General features: G+C 48.0%; 1 protein-coding gene across 1 annotated transcript; it reads left to right on the top strand.

Annotated features, from left to right (window-relative positions):
• Window positions 1-5,153: 5,153 nt before the first annotated feature.
• LOC309522544 (uncharacterized protein) lies at window positions 5,154-18,835 on the top strand. The gene is made up of 5 exons (XM_082205915.1): window positions 5,154-5,503; window positions 9,746-9,914; window positions 13,946-14,123; window positions 14,209-14,280; window positions 17,709-18,835. The coding sequence occupies exons 1-5, from the start codon at window positions 5,437-5,439 to the stop codon at window positions 17,871-17,873; spliced, it is 651 nt and encodes a 216-aa protein (XP_082062041.1). The 5' UTR covers window positions 5,154-5,436; the 3' UTR covers window positions 17,874-18,835.
• Window positions 18,836-19,150: the final 315 nt, after the last annotated feature.

The raw sequence follows: 19,150 nt of genomic DNA, 5'->3' as shown, positions 1-19,150 counted from the left end.
AATTGGGATTAAGGAGTTTTCTCAGGGCATGGGTACTATGTCCCGTTGGGGTAGTGGGGGTGGCACTCGCCCTTCTTCTGATAGGAAATGCTCTGCAGGTGGGGGGAATGGGGGGTGAGAAGGGTCAGTTGGAGGAGTGAGAAATGTCCCTATTTTCATCTGTTGGAGGGTATGGAGCTGTGTGCAATGAAAACTCAGATGGTGCAAGGGTCACTGCAAACCTGATCAAACACGTGTTGGAGCAGATTATTCTGCCTACCATGTATCTATGAAGGCAATGAAGAAAATCTACCCCGACATGTTCATTGTGTCCTTTTCTGAGTGACTCAAACTTTGTTAACATGGATTCCATGCATATGCAAGGCACTCGGTTACCCAAGAGACCAACACTCCGGCTACAACGTGGCCCCTCTGTCATGGGTTGCTGAAGAGACCCAGCTGACCTCTGCAAAGAATTGGGCCTTCAGAGTTGTGGGACCAGATCTTTGGAACTCTCCCCCCCCCCTTGAAATATGCCAGGATCCTACCATTTGTGCTTTTGACAAATGCTGAAGGCATTTTTCTTCACTCAGGCTTCTTTGGTATAATCTTGTTAATTTGTCCACAACCACTGCTGAAAGCCAGGGGGGGCGGAGGAAGGGTGTGTGGTAGGGGTGGTCCACCCCGGGTGTCACCACTGGGGGGGGTGACAAAAAGCTGGCCGACACTCATTGTGGGGCCTGAAACAAATACCCCAACACTGAGACAGTCTGGGACATATGCAGTTATGGAGCGATGCAGGATTTAGCATTGCCAGGTTGATTTCTGGCTTTGCTCGTGAGCCCTTAAAGGGCAAGGTGTGACAAGTGGAAATTCAGAAAGTGAAGCTTTTCCTACCCTGTTAATGTGTGCTGTGGTGGGATACCTTCTTTAAAGGTCTTTAAAGGGACATAATTCCAGATGGCGGCAGAGGCAGGAACACCCAAAGCAATCCTAATGCATTCCTTCTGTGCGGTGACTTCTGTTGTGACGCTAAACCCTTTCCTTGAGCTATAACAAAGCAGCTCAGCTCCTCAGCGCCTCACTGTTTTTCGTGCTTCCACCTGTAGCGCCACCAGGGAGGAGCAAGGCAGGCCTGAACGCAGACCACTGCAGCACACTCCCAGCTAGTTGCAACAAGCCCGGCATGAACTCCTGGCCCAGATGCACCACAAGCCTCCCAGATGCTTCAGAGGCCCAGGCGGCACCAGCTGGAGTGCAAAAATGCAGCTGCCGCTGGGCAGGGATTGTTGAAGGTGTGTTCGAGGGGGGTTTCCTCTTGGGAGAGGGAGACTCCGGCAGAAGGAAGGGAAGAGGCAGTTTCACTTAAAGAGGGGGAAGGACAAGCAGAAGGCAGCTCAGTTTTGCCTTCCAAGATCTGTTCTTGAGTCTCCATCGGGTGCCAATATGTGCCACTCAAGAAACCATTAACGATCCCTTCTTCTTCCCTCTCACTCACTCACTGTATGTGATTCCAGAGCACTCTCAGGATCCATCCAAACTGGTGTCTCCCAGAGCTACTTTGTTCCTACTTTCCGGCTGTAAACTGCGTGTGGAATTGCAACTGACTTTCCACACTTTGCGTGGGGTAGCACACTGTGTGTGCACTCACTTGCTCGCTCGCTTGCTATTTCACTGTAACACCCTCTTAAAAGGTTACACACTTGTGGATCTCTATGGATGGAGAAGGGGCGAACAGTGACAAAACAGCACTGGCTGTTAAAACCAGAAAAGGAAGTGTGCTTTAAGAAGGCAATACTTTAATTTGTACCAGAGTGCTTTTTCACCTAAACACTATTCTGTGAATATTTCATTTTTTAAAAAAAAATGGCAAAAGGTGTTTTAAAAGCTTGAGGAAAAAGCCCTAGTAAAATGGCACCATTGTGTCAATAGTAGGGTTGGCATATCTGGACACCCCCAAAATTGTTAAGCTTTTTTCGCAACATCCTCCCACCTTTGAAATCCCAGGTGTATGGCAGCTCTGGTCAATAGTGAAGGTGTGCCTAAGAGCTTTAACATATGGCCTGTTTATTCATGCATCCTGATTTACTTACACAAAGCTTATGTGGTTCTTACATCATTATATCCAATATTCATTGAGCATTTGCTCTGATTTGTTTCCTGGGCTGTTATATGGCGGTGAGCATTCAGCCTGCGTTCATCCTGATCTGTTTGCAGGATGTTTACACATGTTCTCATTAGTAATTCCTTAGTCCCACACTTTTCTGTGCAATTCCTCATCATTTTCCAACCCCCAAACATCTGTTTGCTTTAAATGGATTTGTTGCACCTGGGTGACACAGCCCTGCAATCTACTTTAATCTTTCAAACCTACCGGTAATGTTCTGGTATGCACTGACAGTCTGGAGGCTCTCAAAGTAGGCAAGGCTTATCTGTTGCTCTTTCCTTCTCGGGACAGTGCCTTGTGACAATGCGGCATTCATTTCAAGTTAATTGGGAAAATGGGAGCTGTCGTCTCTTCCCCTGAGACAAGTACTGTTAGTTTTCTGACACATTTAAAAAGTCATTTTCTTTTATCTCTCTGAGTGTCCCTTATTTTGGAGTTCTTCCCATAGCTCACCTGCCCATTATTTCACTGCACTTGCCAAAATGGAAGAGGAACCCCAGGCTCAGACAACAAACTTCTGGGATTCAGGCCTTAGCACGGAAAGTGCCCAGGGCTCCTGACTATGTAAGTGGTGTGATTTTCAAAATGCACATAAAATCCAAAAACAAATAGGCCCAGATGATTGCTAGATTACCATACTTTATTCAGAAAATCCACTCTACCAAAAAGAGAGAGAAATCCTAAATATGTTGGAATATGCCTACACATGTTGTACGTGAATGTTACATCCTTGTGTGGCCATCAGGGGTCTCAAGAGTGGAGCAGGCACAACCTCACTCCCCTCCACACATCATAGGCCAAATCGGGAGAGATATTGTTTGAGACAGCCTTTTATCCCCAACTAAGATCTTGAGATCTTGCTGCTGCTAAAGGCTCTGGGAGGTAGGGGCACTTTTGCTTCTTGTTTTTAAAGGGTAAGTCTCCAGGTTAGTAGCAGAAACAAAGCGTATTTAAGTGCTGGCCAGGAGGGAGAATTTCACTGCTATTTTTCTCTGCCTCCCTGGTTGTGCATTCAGACAGGCAGATCTTCTTCGCTAGTCCTCCTCATGCATGTCTGGAGGGAGATTTTGTTCTTGAAAAGGAAACTGCCATGCAGGTGGAGCGAAGCTAGATGAAGAAGAAAATCTCTGGATCTGTGCCTCTGGGGCAAACCTGGGCAAGCCCAGGAATCCTGCCCCGCAGCCTGCTGCTTTAAACTTGCTGGCTCCCTTCCCCACCTCCTTCCCAGTCCACTCAGAAGTCCAGACTTCCAGACTCCTCACCCTCACCCACTAGACTCCACTCCTTCCTAACAAAACAGCTGCCTCTGGGGCAGGATGGGGCGTGCCAGGGGAGACAGGCCTGCTGGTCCAACCCAGGCCTGCCATCTTCCCTCCCTCAGGCAAGCCAGGGTGGAGAAGGCTCGTGGAATGCAGCCTGACTGCTTCCAAGGGTGTGGGGCAGCCAGCCCTGACACGCGCCCCAAGTCACTGGGCTCGCTTGGCTCGTGGCTTCCCTCACGCCAGGACTGGGTGGGGCCCCCTCCCTTTAACCTCTCTGTTGCCAGAGCCTGCCACCCTTTCCTGGGCTGTTTCCACAAACTTCCCTGAGCTAAGAACCAGGGAGCCCCCTCCCCCTGCTTGGACCCTGTCCGCTGCCATGAATTCCCTCTCCGCCTCCGTCCTCCAGCTGCTGTGGGTGCAGAGTCTTGCCTTACAGGGTTGTTGGGAAGGCTGCAACCAGATAATGCAAGAAAAGCCGCTTGAACATTCTGCAGTACAGTTAAAAAAATCAGTTTCCAAAATACAGGTACCCCACAAGCTTCCCACAGAGCGTAAGCCAACTTCTGTTCTCTCCTCCGATCTCTTCTCTTTCTGTCACACGCACCTCTATTCTCCCAGTTCAGTAGCACCCCAGATTTCCACCCAGAATTCAACCCTGCCTCCACCTCATTACATACATTCCCATCACCTCATCACTACCTAAGTGGTGGGTGGGGGACGCATAGCACATGCCTTAGCTCAGAGCAGATTACGGGGGGGTTGGGGTTGAATTTGGTTTGACACAATCCTCGTGCCTGCTCTGATCCCCTCTAGATTCTCAGAAGCACACATCTCGAACATTTCTCCCAGCCTTCAATGCCATACCCACTCCCATGGGGATAGCCAAAGGGGGCAGGGAGGGGCAGCTGCCCCCATCAATAAAAATCAATAAAAATACATAGCTAACTGAGGTCCTGGCTACGCCCATGCCCACTCCCAATTCTTCATGCATTCAAAGGATGGACCTCTGAGACCCTTTCCTGCCATCCGTCCCTTTATGTACAGTGGTACCTTGGGTTACATACACTTCAGGTTACAGACTCCGCTAACCCAGAAATAGTACCTCAGGTTAAGAACTTTGCTTCAGGATGAGAACATAAATCTGGTGCTCTGGTGGCAAGGTGGCAGCAGGAGGCCCCATTAGCTAAAGTGGTGCTTCAGGTTAAGAACAGTTTCAGGTTAAGAATGGACCTCCGGAACGAATTAAGTACGTAACCAGAGGTACCACTGTATTTGACTGATCAACTAATACCAAATTAGAAATGAAAACTGATATAGGCTTTAAAAAGTGTGAAACAAGTAAATTGCTTGTTTTGAGATCAACCGTATGATGTACAAAGCAGCAATCAAAGTATAAAATGCAAACTGTAACACCCCCACAGACACTGAGATTAGCAGATCAGAATCTCCCCAAATTTATGCTCAAACCCCTGATCCCCCCCCCAAGTGCTTCCTTGCTCTTCCAGAATTTGTCAATGGAAGCTCTGTACAGCTCATCCCCTTGGAATATCCCCCCCCCGCCGCCGCCATCTGCTGCACACCTGCCTCTTTGGGGGGCCCTGCACTCTCTTCCCCCTCCCCACAAGGGTGTGACATAGTGCACAGACACACACACACACACTTGCCCTGAGGGGCTAACAAGAGAGGGGAGAGGAGGGCGTCGGGCCTGTTAGAACTGGCCAATTCTAGCCCCACCTCTCTGCCTCTGCTAGGTAGAAATCCAAAAGTTCAAGAAGGGATGCTGTGGGTGGTGACGGAAAGTTGCACTCTTCGAAGAACAACCTGTTGGGTCCAGAGAACTGGCGGTCCCCTTCAGCCCTGGGGAGAAAAGGGGGCGCATTCAGAGCCTCCCTTTGCTGGAGCAGGGAAAGATCTCGAAATACCCACAGCTTGAGCAGATTAAACATCTAGATTCAGGGTGGCCCTGATTTCTGCAGCGAATTTCTCTCGAACAAGCGGCAACTCTCCTGTGAGGACCTCCCAGCAGAGATGGCCTTGGCTGATCTTCACTATACCACAGGCATCAGCAGTGGATTCAAGGTCTACATCTTGGAAGGTGAGTCCCACAAACCCTTGCCTTTAATGCAGTTTGTGTGCAACTTCCAGTGCCCCCTTTTGCAGCCGCAGAGGCAGTGGGATGTAGCAGTTAAAATGAGCACATCCCCTTTAACCTGGCTGAGTGCTGAGCCTAATGCTGCACACGGATCGGATCAGCCATTTCCTGAGGGCATGAAAAGCAATTGCAGGCTCCAGCTGCGCTTGGCCTGGGAGAGGCAGCCCCCTGCCTGCCACCATCTCGGCTCTTCCAGGTGTCCCCACTTCGATTCCCCTCAGTGGCCCACTTCACAGGGCCGGCCACTCTAACACTGCCTTGCTCCCCACCCCCCACCCCCGATTCACCCTTAGAGGTGCATATTAGAGTGGAAGTATATTGGGGGAGAGAAAATTTTCCATTTTTAATTTGAATCTGCTTGCAGTATTTCGTTCACACATTCACCTCCTTCTGATTTTTCAATATGCATACTTTTATTTTTATTTGTTTTATAGGTTTATAGGCTGCCTTTTGAAAAAGGAAAACAGTTTATCCCCACCAGCTGGTGGTTCCTTTTAGATTTGCACACATTACTCTTGTCTGTGTCTATCCTCCTTCCCCCACTGTTGTCTTCACATTTGGATTGTATGCTCTCTGGGGCAGAGGCTTCTGTCTTTTACAGTGATTATGGTAACACACCATGTGCTCATCTTGACTGCAGCCCACAAAAATAAGGGGTGTTAGAATCCCCTTTGGGTGGGGGAAGTGTTCTGTCTTAGAGCAGGAACAGTGGGGTTCAGCTAGGGAAGGGGGTCAAAAAAGGGTCTCTTGGCACATTGAGACCTATCGGATGTATTGCATCAGTAGCTTTCATGGACTTGAACTCACTTTGGCAGATCCAGGCAGTATTGTCCTCAGTTTCACGCATATGATGTGAAGTTGGCTCTCATCCCCAATAGCTTTCCCCACCACACATCTGGGCAAGCGCTCTGAAACAAGCAAGAACTGGCATGAATATGGGACAAGGTGCACTGCTAATTAACTAATCCCACAACCTACGACCGCAGGTCTAGAGGCACATTGCATACAGAAATGGTGTCGGGGGCCACACCAGTACCTGTCTGAACAGGAACCATTAGTCAATGCCATTGCTCCACCCACTTTGAAAAAAGGAAGGAGCATTCAGCCCAGACATTTTCTTTGAGGTCCAGACTTATGCGCTCAGAAAAGGCAAGTGGCATTGCCGACCTAGAGCTGCACACAGAATGCAGATGGAGGGAACTGCGCATGTTTTTGAATGGTTGGCCTTAAAAGGGATATCAGGGATGGGGAAACTGTGGCCCCCCAGATGCCTTTGGAATACAGCTCCCATTATCCCCTGACCTTCGGTCACGCTGGCAGGGGATGACGGGAGCTTGAGTCCCAACAACCTCGGGGGGGGGGGGGCTACAGGTTCCCCATCCCTCATCCCTGTTTAAAATAAATAAATAAATGGATGAATCAATGAATGAATGAAAGCCAAGTCTCCCTGCACATAGACACCTAGCATGGCTCAGCTAGGCTCTTTTCCCAAATGTGCTCATTTTTTATGGGTATAGGATTTTTAATTCCTTTTTTTCTTTTTCTTTTTTGAATGAGGGGCATTCAGAATGGGATCTGCACCCTGAGGCAGTTCAGTCCTAGGAGGTCCAGAGCTAGGAAGCCCGACTGCTAGGAAGTCCAGAGCTTTCATTCCAGCCATCTCTGATTAAAGGATTCTTGGTAGCAAGATTAGAAAGACCCCTCCAGGACAGCTGCTACCATTCAGTCCACACCATGTAGAGAGAGACATGCACACCAGAGCAAGGGCTCTGTGACCTCCACACTAAACAATAAAATAAAATTCTGCATCCAGACAATCTGAATCCTACATTTTAAAAAATGAATGTTGATGCCTGATATGTTGCTTGTGCTCTTTTTTTAGACTCTCATTTAGCATAATTTATTCTTCAGTGTTTCCCTTCCTGCATAGTTTCTAGTCATGGGGAGGAGCGATGTCAGGCACCACTTTTAACCACAGGAAATCAAGGTTAACCACTTCTCTGGCATTTCCAAATGTGTTGCTCACACCTGTTTTTAGATGAAAGCAGAGATTCTCCAGATGTGGTGCCCAGTGGTTAGGAGAGCCAGTGTGGTGTAGTGGTTAAGAGCGGTAGTCACGTAATCTGGGAAACCGGGTTCGTGTCTCCGCTCCTCCACATGCAGCTGCTGGGTGACCTTGGGCCAGTCACACTTCTGTGAAGTCTCTCAGCCCCACTCACCTCACAGAGTGTTTGTTGTGGGGGAGGAAGGGAAAGGAGAATGTTAGCCGCTTTGAGACTCCTGAAGGGGAGTGAAAGGCGGGATATCAAATCCAAACTCTTCTTCTTCTTCTTCAGTGCCATGCTCTGCGCTTTTGCTGTGCTCCTGTGGAATCATGGCAGGCACACACTCAAGAAAACAGATACACGCTTATAACACGGCTGCTTTTCGTAATAAGCATCCCTGCCAGAGCCACAAAGCCTGACATTATTGTACACTGCTGAAGGCTCTAGTCTGCCCGCTGCCTTCATTTGTTCTGCGAGAGCCTCTTCTGGGCAAAAGCCCCGGTGGTGTTTGTCCTTTTGGTTATGGATATAGCCGATTACCCAGGATGTTATCAACAGTTCAAAATTGACTTCCCCCAGTGCAGTATGTGAAGCAGCACTTTAGTATTCATGCTCATGCATGTACTTGCACAAGCGCTTGAATCAAGATGTATCCAGCCCTCTACTCCTTAGGCCCTCCAGTCCTAAACCTGCTTACCTGGGAGTAAGTCCCATTGAATTCAATGGGGATTACTGCTGAGACAACGTGTAGGATTGCACTGTTGCTGGACTCCCATTTCCCCTGACTGTTGGCCATAACTGTGGGAGCTGATGGGAGCTGGAGTGCAATAGCATTCTTTGCTCTAGAGGCTCTGAGAAGGGGGTTCAGCCTTAAAGACTGACAGCTGTTGCTGTCTCATGCTGAGCAATGTTTTAAGAAGCCCTGCTATAAGGCTGTTTTCTGCAGATGCAATAGAGGCGATGAAGAAGGTCCTCTTTGCCATCACCGTCGCCACTTGGTAGGCTCAACATTGAGCTCTAACCCGTGATCTGGTCCGATTTCCGCCACCAGCGCTCTAGCCGTCTCAGCGATTGTTTCATCACCCTCAGCTCCGGGAGAAACTGAGGGAGAAGACACTTCGGAGCCAGTCAATAGCCCTGGTTAACTCCGTATTCCAATGGGTCACCGGGCAATCAGCTGAAAGGCGATCGACATGGGATAAAGCATCCCCTACCACTCTCTGGAAACCGTTTGGATCCATTAAGTGGCGGGGGCAGACCATCTGAATCAGTCCCACCTCCCTGCAGAGGGGAAGGGTCTCAGAGAAATCCAGTTGCACCAGGAAGTGATCTGACCATGGCACTTCTTTTGTTTTGCTTTTACTTAGTGTCAGATCACCAACATCCATAGAGGTGAACACCAGGTCTAAGGCATGTCCGCGGCTATGAGTTGAGCCAAACTTATTCAGGGACAGCCCCATGGAGGCCATGCTTTCCACGAAGTCCCGAGCGGCCCCTTGTAAGGTCGTGTTGGCATGGATGTTAAAATCCCCTAGGATAAGGTTACCAGGCATCCCCATTTCCCGGGGACAGTCCCTGGATTTACAAATCAGTCCCCATACAAAATCCATTGAAGTTGACTAGTGTCCCCGGATTCATTGAAAACAATCTGGTAACCTTACCCTAGGACAACCAAACTAGGTGTCTCCAGGAGCACATCCATCACGACCTGAAGCAGCTCAGGCAGGGAGTCCGTGATGCAGGATCCTTGACCTTCTCTGGGTCTCCATGACTTCTGCCCAGTCACCATTGCATAATGGGAAACCAGCCAACTTGCTTCCTGCCAGTGCCAGGTCCATTCTTGCTCTCATGCCCACAACACCCAGGGCCAGCCCCAGACATTTTGGTACCTGAGGTGAACCACAAAATGGTGCCCCCTTCTCACCAGGAAAGAAGGGAGGAGTGAAGCTCAACACCAGGAGCCTTGGGGGATAAAGACCTACAGCGGGATCCACTGCCTCCGGGGACCTTGCTGCCTGAGGCGGTTGCCTTGCCTTGCCTCGTGGGTGAGCCATCCCTGACGGCACCCCCACGCAAGCGTTCCCGTCCACCCTGCTGTCAAGTTGCACTGCAAGATGTTTCATTGGCGCTCTCTTTCCAGGTCAGTCGTCTTTCGAGAACGAGCCGAGGTTCCCCCGCTTCCCAGCCCATCGGCTGCCTGTCTATGCCATCAAACGCAAGCCCAGTGTGGATGTGAGAAGCCCTGAACGGAGCTTGCATGGGCAGAGGGCGTCGAAAGTCAAGCGATCGACTTGCGGGCCTGTGGCAGCGTGAGTGACCTTGAGGACCACCAGGGGGCGTTGTAGCATAAGGGCTCAGCATTTTTGAAGCAACTTTTGAAATGTTTGGGCTCCGGCCTCTGGCAACCCTTAAAACAGCCCTGCAAGGTGTGTCAGTCTGCCCCACACCATGGTGCTCATGGCCAGCCAAGGGTGACAAAAGACTTGCTGATTTATAGGGTTCTGACATCCGGTTGCATCACAGTCTCCAGGCACAGCTTCGCTCTTTAAAGCTCCATGTCCAAGAGGCTTTGGGTTTTTGCCCTGGCACTTCCCCTAGGAAAACCCCCGTTTTACCAGTGAATCAGAGCAAATGGTTCTCCATAGAAAACTGCTGGTTTTGCCAGGGTAGGGGCAGAAACAATGGCTTCAAGTTGTAAGACAGGAGGTTCTGACTTAACACCAGAAAGAACTTTCTAACATTAAGAGCTGTTTGAGAGTGGAGCAGTCTCCCTCAGGAGGTGGTGGACTCTCCTTCCTTGGAGCTTTCTAAGCAGAGGTTGGATGATCCTTTTCTTGTATGATGATCTAGTTGAGAGTCCTGCCTTGCAGGGGTTGGACTAGATGACCCTTGGGGTACCCACCACTTCGGGATGCTATTATTCTCTCCCAGCCCTACCTGGAGATGCTGGGACTGAACTAGGGGTCTCTGCATGCAAAACGGGTGCTGTGGCACTTCCTCTAATCCCGCCAGCTCCCCGTTGCGCAAGAAGAGTGAGCCCACACTGCACAGTCCCAGGGCAGGGTTTCCTGTGTGCCTTCTGGGTGCTCTGTGCTGGTGCTGCCCAAGTCACAAACAGATTCTTGCCACTTCCAGGTTGACGGTTGAACAGCTAAAGCTCTGAACCGCGCCTAGAAAATACTGTCTGCAGTCCCGGTGGAGCTATGTGTAGTGGGGACGTTGTTAGGAGAAGACAACGCAGGAAGCAAAATGGGTGTAAAAGTGTAGATATATGAACATACAGGATTTGATTTATTATAATTATGAAGACAGCTTTACCATGTTTTATCCAATTTCTCCTAATGCTTTATCCAATTTTTCCTACTCTTGTGGAGTAGGGTCACTGTTATTCCCATTTTATAGATGGGGAAAATGAGCCTTGAGTCCAGAGATCATGATTTGCCCTCACCTGGTCCATCTTTCAATGAGCACTGAAGGCCACTACTTTTGCAAAACATGTTTTTATTCTGAATTAATTTGCTCTAACATCTGCTTTTAGAGCTCTGCAGTTGCTGGCATACGTTAGAATCCCCGATGCACTGATAAATGTGAGAGAAGCAGTGCAGCACAGTGGTTAGTGTGCTGGACTAGAACTTGGGAGACCAGGGTTCAAATTCTCCCTCAGCCATGAAGCTCACTGGGTCACCTTGGGCCCATCCTATTTTCAGACTAACCTATCTCACAGGACTGTTGTGAGGATAAAATGGACGCTGTACTCTGTAGAAACCATGTGCACTGTCCGGAGGCCCTTGGAGGAAGGGGGAGATATAAATGTAGTGTAGAAAGTGAAAAGCCCTTCCTTATCCCCAGTGCTATTTTTCTATTGTTCTCTTAGCATGGCAAAGGCACCAAAAAGCCATGCTCATTCCCACTCTTCAGTCTAGGTCGCCGTGTTAGTCTGACACAGTCAAAATATATAAAAAAAATAATAAAAATTGTCCAGAGGCACAACTAAGAGACCAACTAAGTTTGTTCTTGGTATAAGCTTTCTGAAGAAGTGTGTATGCACACAAAAGCTTATACCAAGAACAAACTTCGTTGGTCTCTTAGGTGCCTCTGGACAATTAATTTTTTTATATATTTCCACTCTTCAGTGGTTAGAGTATTGGACCCGAGAGACCAAGGTTCAAATCCTCCCTCAGCCATGAAGCTCACTAACTAGTCATCCTCAGGCCAGTCCCAATCTCTCAGCCTGACCTACCTCACAAAGTAGTTGTGAAGATTAAATGCGCAGAAGGATAGTCATGTTTGCCACAGTGCGCTTCTTGGAGGAACAGTGGCATACAAATGTACAAACGCACAACTTTATCAAATGTATTCAGAGTAGAAGACTAAATTTCTTTTGTAAATTAGGCATTATATTTTCTGTAGTTAAGCCTAAGGGTGCACATATTTATAGGCATGCCAATTGTCTGGAAACGATGGTTTCCTATTTTTAAATGGTCCCAGTTCCATGGGGACCAGGCACATTTTAACTGGGAAGGAAGAGCCTTGGGCAACTCATTAATTTCTCAGCTTCAGTCCCTCAAGTGTAGAATGAATAAGCTGTATAGACTATTTTATATTAATTGTTTAGGTTGTGCTTATATTTAAAACAAAACTGGGGGTAGGGATGAATACAAGCCGTAGTTCTGTCTGTGGGTATAAAGCTGTAGTTAAAATGACTTACAGGGTGACACCCACATTACTGGGTGGCCTCTTCAAGATGCTCTGAGCCATATTCTGAAGTCTCGTCTCTCCAGATGCCACCTTCTCCTCTGCCAGTGCATGAAGACTAACAGAAGACATGGGTTTCTGCTCTCCTCCCAGTTTATTGTCACAACAACCCTGTGATCAGGCTGAGAAACGGGACTGGTCCAACGTCTCCCAGAGAGCTTCATCTAGCCACCTCCTGACCAGCAAGTTCTAGCACAAGGTCACTGCTTAGCCTGGCATCCAAGTGGCAGAGAATTGCCAAGAGATCTAGTGTGGGGTCAGGCATGCCTCCTTCCGCATTGCAGACAGGGCTTAACTTCCACAGGGAAAGTGACAAAGTGCAAGACTTTAAGGAAGAAACATGACGCTCCATCCCTAATCCCTGAAGTGAGGGGTGGGGGGTTGGTGGGTGAGGGGAGAGCACTTTGCACCACTTCTTCACTGCTGTTTCCTGTGATGTGAGGCTAAGACCCCAGATTCCAAAGAGAGACTCTCTAGATTATTAATTAATTAATTAATTAATTAATTAATTAATCAAATGTACGAAGAATGGATGTTTTTGAATTATGGTGCTGGAGGAGACTCTTGAGAGTCCCATGGACTGCAAGAAGATCAAACCTCTCCATTCTGAAGGAAATCAGCCCTGAGTGCTCACTGGAAGGACAGATCATGAAGCTGAGGCTCCAATGGAAAAGACCCTGATGTTGGGAAAGATGGAGGGCACAAGGAGAAGGGGACGACAGAGGACGAGATGGTGGGACAGTGTTCTCAAAGCTACAAACATGAGTCTGACCAAACTGCAGGAGGCAGTGGAAGACAGGAGTGCCTGGCGTGCTCTGGTCCAGGGGGCCACGAAGAGTCGGACACGACTAAACGACTAAACAACAACAAATATGCTAACTTTCATCCATAGATCCCAAGGCAGTTCACAGCATGGCAATTGGCCCTCAAATAGGCTGCGGCTCCGTGCAGGAGCAGATTTCACATATGGATTAATCTAGCCCTGTAATCCAGTATCATTTGTACAGCGGCGGAGCATATGCCTGCACTGCCCAGGGCGGGTGCACTCCTGAGGAGGCGAGGCACAGAGGGGGCCTCCCAGGTGTGGGATAGCTGCTCGGGTGCACAGAGCGGCGCACGCACCCTCCATACTGAAGTGGTTTTCAACCAGTGTGCCATGGCACCCTGAGGTGCCTTGAATGATGGTCCAGGGTGGACACTGGCCTCTGTCCCTCTTTCCTCCCCTCTGAGGCCCTCTCGCATCTCTGCCTCCCAAAGGCTTGCACAGCTGTTTGTTGCAGCAGCCCTGGCTACAAGCTCCCCAGGCGAAGGGTGCCTCTGGGGCTGGTCAGGGGGTGCTTCCCTGGCCCCTGTGGGGCAGTGTGAGGAGGCACCTCTCTTTGGGGCGGGGGGGGGGGAGTAGTTGCCCTGAGGACTCCCAAGGAGAGAAGAGGAGGCTGAGGGAACACTCCACAAGGGAGGGTGTTTGAAAAAGGGTGAGGGTCTGCCAGTTCTGTGGACAAGGGGGTCAAGGGAGCCATGGACTCAGAAAGGTTGGAAACCTCCGATATACTGTATAGGTGATGCTCTCTATCTCTCTCTTCAGCTCCCTGGAACAGAGGGTTCCTCCTGTTGCACAGATCCCAATTGCTGTTCCCTGTGTCACCACGTCCAGACCTGAGCCTTGCAGAGACTCTCAAGCGCTTCACCCATCCTGCCCACATAAATGCCCCCTGAGAAAGCCCCTCCTGGAGCCAGCCCTCACTGTCTCCCAGTTGCAGCAGGTAAGTCCTGGCTAAGCGCTCCTTCCACCTTCACTGTGTTGTTCCTCATCTCCAGCTCAAAACACCTCTTTCCCTGATCTTTCAGATGCGGCCTTCAGTTATCACCTGTGCACCCCGCCGGAGCCGGCCAGAGAAACCTGAAAGCACCAGCCCTGCAGTGAGTCCCCATTTCCCCTTCTCTCTCTCTCTCTCTCTCTCTCCTCTCTCGCAGTCTCTTCCCCAACCTGCTGACTAAGGATTGATGGTTGTAGTCCAAGCCACAGAGAACTAAGGTTTTCTTAGGCAGGAAGAAGGGGGTGCTTCTATTTATTTTCATTCTATTTTTGTAAAGTTTTACATTATTATTTCATGTTATAATGTATATAAAACAGAGATGCCAATTATAACACCAAATGACCTGCTTATTGAGCATTCATCCTGATTTGTTTGCAGGCAGATCATACAATGTTGGATATTTAGTAAGCATCCATTCTCATTTATTTGTGGGAAGATTAGAGGATGGTTGCATCAAACCATCAAATTCCTGACCTGCTACTTTCCTTATTGCAAAAAATCTGATCTCTTAAGTGGGTTTGTTGCGCAAGACCTCCCAATCAATTATAATGGTGCGACCAGAAATATTACCTAGGGTTAAGAACTTTGCTTCAGGATGAGAACAGAAATCGTGCTCCGGCGGCGCAGCGGCAGCAGGAGGCCCCATTAGCTAAAGTGGTGCTTCAGGTTAAGAACAGTTTCAGGTTAAGTATGGACCTCCGGAACTAATTAAGTACTTAACCCGAGGTACCACTGTATGTGATTGAACCCAACCCTAAAACAGGAGCTGCCTGGGACTTCCGGGGTGGCGCCATCGGTAATGGCGGATTCCCTCTGATCCGGAGGGACTGGCTCCACGGAAAACAGGTCTGTTCCGCTACGGCGAAGCAGGGACCCTTAAAAAAATCACAGGTGGATGAAGCCTGTGACCATGGGACTCGGCGGGCACCTTTCGCGCGCCCCCAATCAGTAAAGGAACCCAATTACGGGCTACGGAGCAAAGAGGGGTTAGTGGTGCGGTGCTGAGAGTCAACTGCTTCTTCCGTGGAGCGAAGCCGCACAGCCGTTGCCGGAGAGCGCTACCTTTTTCCTGGGACAATTTGACTACAAAAACAACTACTCGTGAGCAGATCAAATTTGGACAATTGGACTTTAAACAACGATCTGTGAGTAGAACGGAAAATTGGATTAAGAAATTCCTCTTAATTTGGCACTGAAGCAGGAAGGTCTAAACAGGAAGTCAGCCTTCCGTTTCTTGTAGATAGATTAAAGCAAAGACATGGCAAACTAGAGTTTAGAAAGGATCAACTTTCATCATCTAAAACTACTGAACCCCCTTCGGAAGCAGGAGAAGAGGGGGGATTTTTTCCGGATTGTTTAAACCTGCAGAAGAGAGTGTAAAGAAAAGTAATTTTCCACCGTCTTGAACCTGGGAGCGGGGTGTCAGGACAGACGTTTTTGGGAAGTACATTGACTATAGACAAATGTTTTTGACAGACAGTTAAAAGAAGAGAAACCTAGTGATTCCATTGTTCTCTTTCGCATTTTAAAGGATCAAATATTGACAAAATATCTGAAAAAGGAAACTTTGTTGTTAGATTGATACAAATAGAAGTTCCTCCCCTAGAGGGAGCTTGTGAAACTGTTATTAAATTTGAACTGGGGAGCTTCGCAGCTGCAAACAGATTAAGATCGTGGGAACAGACTTCTGACCTTGCATAACAATGTATTCAGAGGCTCTGGTGCATGCTTTCTGCAAGACAAGTGCTTTATTGGAACAGTTACATGAGAAGACGGATTTGATGACTGTTGCGATTAGAAATTTTGGACAGGTAGTGGGTATCTATATAGAGCCCACCCAGGAATCAACTCAGGAGTGTGCTCTGACAGATCAGATGAGGGAGGAGGTTGTTGCTGGACCTCGGGTGGCAGAGATGGAGGGAGCTGTGGCCCAGCAGGAACATGAGTTGTTGGATCTGACAAATGAACTTGGAAAAAGCCAGATTTGGAGAGATAGAGTTGAGTTTGGTGTGGAGATGGGGGGCTGGATAGACCCCCCTATGCAGGGATGTCTTGACTTTTCAAGTCTGGCAATGGGCCGTGAGGAGTTTGGGGTTGTGGGGGTCCTCAACTCTGGAGGGACCTTGAAACATGCTTTTAAATACCACATGGAGTTCAGTGTGGACTATGGAAAAGGGGCTGATCTGTCGAGAAGGGACAAAAATACTGTCAAGTTGGAGTTTCCACGAATGAAAAGACCAGGAGACAAAGTAAAGTACAGGTATAAATATGAAGAAGATCTGCGGAAGGGACATGGAGGAGACTTAAGGACCTCGGACATAAGATTACCAGGTTAATGAACTAGATGGATGGGATAGAAAGGACTGACAAAACCCGGGACCAGGAGGAAGAGACGTTGGATGAAGATTGGAAGAAAGTTTTTTTAAAAAAATTATTTAGGATTGTTTTGTAAAATTAATGAGTATTAGAAAAATGTTGGAACGAAATTATTTGGCTTTAGCAGAAATGTTAAAAAGGACTATGCAAGAATATGTTATGGTTATGAGAAATTGGTATAAATAAGATTTAAGTTTTAAGTTTTAGGGTTTTTTATAGTAAGATAAGGTTAAAATAGATTAAGGTAATTTAATGACAGAATATTATGAAAAATGGGAAGGATTTGCTGTGATAATTAATAACTTGAATACAAAAAAGGGAGGTGTGAGGAGGTCAATGAAATTAGGTAATGACAGTTAAGGATTTGAGAATATTGGATCTGTTTTTAAATTTTTGTGGTTTACTTTTGTTTTTTGATTTTGATGTGTTATGTGTTTTGGTTTTGCTTTTTGATTTTGATTTTTATCGATTTGCATTGTTTGATTGCTGTTTGTTTTTCCCTTGTTTTTTCTTCTTCTTTGTCTCTTTGTTTTTTTTTTGTAATTTTAAAATGCTTAATAAATATCATTATAAAAAAACAACAAAAAACCAGGAGTGACTTTTATGTCACTGTAACTGTCATGGCTTCTCCCAAAGGATTATGGGAATTGTAGTTTGGTCACACTGCTGAGAAATCTGTTAGAGACTCCTAGTTTTGCCAGGCCCTCAACATAACTGCATTTCCCAGGGAATTCCCAAAATCTGTATATGAGGCCCCCTTTTACAGCATAATGTCAAATATTTGCTTGTGCAGAGTACATGCAGTCCTGATTCTAATTCACACACAATTCCCATATATATTTGCTCAGATAAGCGTGCTGTGCATTTGGAAGGCAGAGAGGGGATGGTAGAGAAGGACCTAGAGGAGAAGTCACAGAGGAGTTACTCCCCCCACAGAGCACCCTTTAACCACCCTGCTGCTCTCACAGCTGGGGGGGGGGAGAGGTTGAGGGTTGCTTTCCATACATCTGTTCACCGCCTGGTTTTCAATTCACATACGGGATTATGAGCACAGAACCAGATGCTAAGGGGGCAGGAGAGCAGGCCAGGTTATGGCTTTTTGCAGGTGTCATCAGAAGCCCATATTTCCTGACCAAACCTGTTTTTTCCCAACAGATCACCCCATCAGACCGCAGGAGCACGAGCTCTGATCCTGCCCCCCCACAGAGGCTCCATGCATGGACCACGGGCTCTGTGGGGCCTTCAGCACAAGTCAGCAGAGAAGCATCTCCTAAGCAAAGAATCCAGCGTGCAGACAAGAATCCCATCCCCAGCGCTTGAAGCTCTTTGGCTTTGACCTAGCAGGTCCCTCCTGTGTCCCTGTTGTCCAGCAATGAGGAATTCTCCAGATGTTGCTGGACTCCCGATTCCCATCAGCCTCAGGCAGGGGAGCCAGCAGGGAGAGACGATGGCAGCTGCAGTTCATCAACATCTGGAGGGCCACAGGTTCCCTGCCCATCTGTATTGGCTATCCTTGGACCCCTAAGCCCAACCCCCATCCCTTTTTATGGCCAAGTAGCTGTCCATATTCCTACACCATGTCCCTGGCTCAGTGCCCTCCTTCCCTACACCTTGTGTTCTTATTCCCCTTCTAGACCTACAAATTGAACTGCCTTTCCTGTCTCAAACCCATTTATGTGAAAACCCTGCTGGTTCCAATGGAACTGACTTCTAAGTCAGCATGCTCCTTTAACACAAGAATTGCTCTTGCCCGGTCAGATACCACGGAGGGTCCATTCCAGTCCCATTTTGCTTTCAGCAGGAGCCAGGCCAGTGCTCCTGGGAAGTGAAGATGGAGCAGGTGCAAAGGCAAGAGCCCTGTAGTGACCCGGGTTCCAGAATGGTGATGTGTACAAAGCCTAAAATTCCAGCCTCTGTGCTGTGCACAGAGACTGGAACTGGAACTGAGAACGGAAAGTCTGAAAACCTCATACACTCCAGGAGTCCAGGTGATGTGTAGCCAGCAGGTGATGGCTAGAAACTTCCCACCTTGGTTTCCCCAGTGCAAACAAGCAGATAAATTCCAAGAAAGTACAAGAGAAGAAGAAATAGTGCCCGATCCAGCACTCATAGGAAGATCCAAGAATCACAAGTAGCCTCTGACAGAGGAACCAAACTAAGACAAAATATGGACCCTTTCCTACGTGGGACTCAGCCCTGAAGTGGAGGAGAGCCATTTTAAAAAACACATCATTTTATATTTCTCTAATTCATGAGTGTCAATAAAGTAGCGTTGAACTGTGTCTTGTGTGTGCAGTAAGATTTCTGCTTGTGGTGCTTTTGGGTTTTTTGGCCTCAAAACACTCTCTGGGTAAAGGGTTCACGTTTGGTAACCAGCCTTGGATCTCCATTCACTTTGTAGAAGTAATTGTTGCCAATTCTGCCCGAAATTAAACCTAATGTTTTAGTCCTGTTAAGCCTGTTCCATTACCATGGGGAAAGCAAGCCCTGAATTCTAGTTTATATATACTGAGAGGCCTAACAGAGACTGATGCAAAACCCAGAGGTCTCCACTTTATTGTGTCAGGGATATGTGTGTTAGATGAGTCCAGATGCAA

This window comes from Podarcis vaucheri (genome assembly GCF_965113315.1).
Source record: "Podarcis vaucheri genome assembly, chromosome: 17".
NCBI lineage: Eukaryota > Metazoa > Chordata > Lepidosauria > Squamata > Lacertidae > Podarcis > Podarcis vaucheri.
This window is presented reverse-complemented; position numbering and strand designations above follow the sequence as displayed.